At 46.5% G+C, this 2,500-nt stretch overlaps 1 protein-coding gene across 3 annotated transcripts in view; it reads right to left on the bottom strand.

The window, feature by feature from the left end:
- The window catches only part of LOC106594444 (H(+)/Cl(-) exchange transporter 7), a 47,647-nt gene that overhangs the window by 29,115 nt on the left and 16,032 nt on the right, over nucleotides 1-2,500 (bottom strand). For all 3 annotated transcript variants that reach the window (XM_045719689.2, XM_045719690.2, XM_045719691.2), the window contains one exon: nucleotides 481-590. In XM_045719689.2, the coding sequence (XP_045575645.1) occupies nucleotides 481-590 (110 nt within the window). The remainder of the gene's footprint in view (nucleotides 1-480; nucleotides 591-2,500) is intronic.

Raw genomic sequence — 2,500 nt, 5'->3', positions numbered from 1 at the left:
TAACACGGTGGTTTCACCACCCCAGGGCCAACAGACTGTAGTCTAACACGGTGGTTTCACCACCCCAGGGCCAACAGACTGTAGTCTAACACGGTGGTTTCACCACCCCAGGGCCAACAGACTGTAGTCTAACACGGTGGTTTCACCCCCCCAGGGCCAACAGACTGTAGTCTAACACGGTGGTTTCACCACCCCAGGGCCAACAGACTGTAGTCTAACACGGTGGTTTCACCACCCCAGGGCCAACAGACTGTAGTCTAACACGGTGGTTTCACCACCCCAGGGCCAACAGACTGTAGTCTAACACGGTGGTTCACACAGCTTGTTATTAGACTATGATTAACCAAGGCTCAATTCAAACCCCCACCTGCCCAGCAGTGTGCACTAGTTTCATACTTTCGCATGCAAGAACGAACACACACTTTGAACACTTACCTCAAAAGGCTACACACACACACACACTCCTCTTCTCCCTCTTACCTCGAAGAACGCCACTATAACAGCGCCCACCATGACGAAGGCAGCGTTAAGCACAGCCCAGAGGATGAGAGAGATGGAGAGACCGCCCACCTCCGTAAACTTCTCGATGTCTGGGAGGGGGCAGAGGTCAAGGACAGGTAACAACCAATCACACGCCACCACGCTGCAAGGTCTAGCCCTCCCCGACCAACCAGAGAGCAGGACACTGGACCACTATGGCTTCATGATCTTTTGTCTGAAGGGCTACATATTTAAATTAGTGGGGATGATTGGCAGCATTCTGATCAATAAGGTTTTGATTTTATATATTAGGATCCCCATTAGCCCACGCCAATGGAGACAGCTAGTCTTACGTCATAACAAAAATACATTACAGACAAAATACTTTACATTACACACACAACACCCCACAATGACAAAGCAGAAACAGGTTTTTAGACATTTTTTGCAAATATCTTTCCAGAAGTATTCAGACCCTTTAGCAGTGATTACAGCCTCGAGTCTTCTTGGGTATGAAGCTACAAGCCTGGCACACCTGTATTTGAGGAGTTTCTCACATTCTTCTCTGCAGATCCTTTCAAGCTCTGTCAGGTTGGATGGGGAGCATCGCTGCACAGCTATTTTCAGGTCTCTCCAGAGATGTTCGATCGGGTTCAAGTTCGGGCTCTGGCTGGGCCACTCAAGGACATTCAGAGACTTGTCCCGAAGCCACTCCTGTGTTGTCTTGGCTGTGTTCTTAGGGCCATTGTCCTGTTGGAAGGTGAACCTTCGCCCCAGTCTGAGGTCCTGAGTGCTCTGGAGCAGGTTTTCATCGAGGATCTCTCTGTACTTTGCTCTGTTCATCTTTCCCTCGATCCTGACTATTTTCCCAGTCCCTGCCGGTGAAAAACATCCCCACAGCATAGGGATGGTGCCAGGTTTCCTCCAGAAGTGACGCTTGGCATTTAGGCCAAAGGGTTCAATATTGGTTTCATCAGACCAGAAAATCTTGTTTCTCATGGTCTGAGAGTCCTTTAGGTGCCTTTTGACAAACTCCAAGCGGGCTGTCATGTGCCTTTTACTGAGGAGTGGCTTCTGTCTGGCCACTAACTGATTGGTGAAGTGCAGCAGAGATGGTTGTCCTTCTGGAAGGTTCTCCCATCTCCACAGAGGAACTCTGGAGCTCTGTCAGAGTGACCATCGGGTTCTTGGTCACTGATCAAGGCCCTTCTCCGCCGATTGCTCAGTTCGGCCAGGCGGCCAGCTCTAGGAAGAGTCTTGGTGGTTCCAAACTTCTTCCATTTAAGAATGATGGAGGTCACTGTGTTCTTGAGGACCATCAATGCTGCAGAAATGTTTTGGTACCCTTCCCCAGATCTGTACCTCGGACCTCTACAGTCAATTCCTTCGACCTCACGGCTTGGTTTTTGCTCTGACATGCCCTGTCATCTGTGGGACCTTATATAGACAGGTGTGTGCCTTTCCAAATCATGTCCAATCAATTGAATTTACCTTTACAATTTTCTTATTTTTTTATTTAACTAGGCAAGTCAGTTAAGAACAAATTGTTATTTACAATGACAGCCTAGGAACAGTGGGTTAACTGCCTTGTTCAGGTGCAGAACGACAGATTTTTACCTTGTCAGCTCGGGGATTCGATCTAGCAACCTTTCGTTTACTGGCCCAACGCTCTAACCACTAGGCTACCTGCCACCCCAAATCATGTCCAATCAATCAAATTTACCACAGGTGGACTCCAATCAAGTTGTAGAAACATCTCAAGGATGATCAATGTAAACAGGATGCACCTGAGCTCAATTTATTCAATTTTGAGTCTCAAAGCAAAAGGGTCTGAATACTTATGTAAATAAGGTATCTTTTTTTTTAATAGATTTGTAAAAGTAAAAAAAAAAAGTTTTCATTTTGTAATTTCAGGGTATTATGTGTAGATTATATTTTTGGGGGGAATAAGGCTGTAACATAAGTAAATGTGGAAAAAGTCAAGTCGTCTGAATACTTTCGGAAAGCACTGTTCATGTCA

This window comes from Salmo salar, chromosome 06 (assembly GCF_965601325.2).
Source record: "Salmo salar chromosome 06, fSalSal1, whole genome shotgun sequence".
Taxonomy (NCBI): Eukaryota; Metazoa; Chordata; class Actinopteri; order Salmoniformes; family Salmonidae; genus Salmo; species Salmo salar.
Note: the sequence above shows the minus strand (reverse complement) of the source record. Positions and strands in the feature narration are given on the sequence as shown.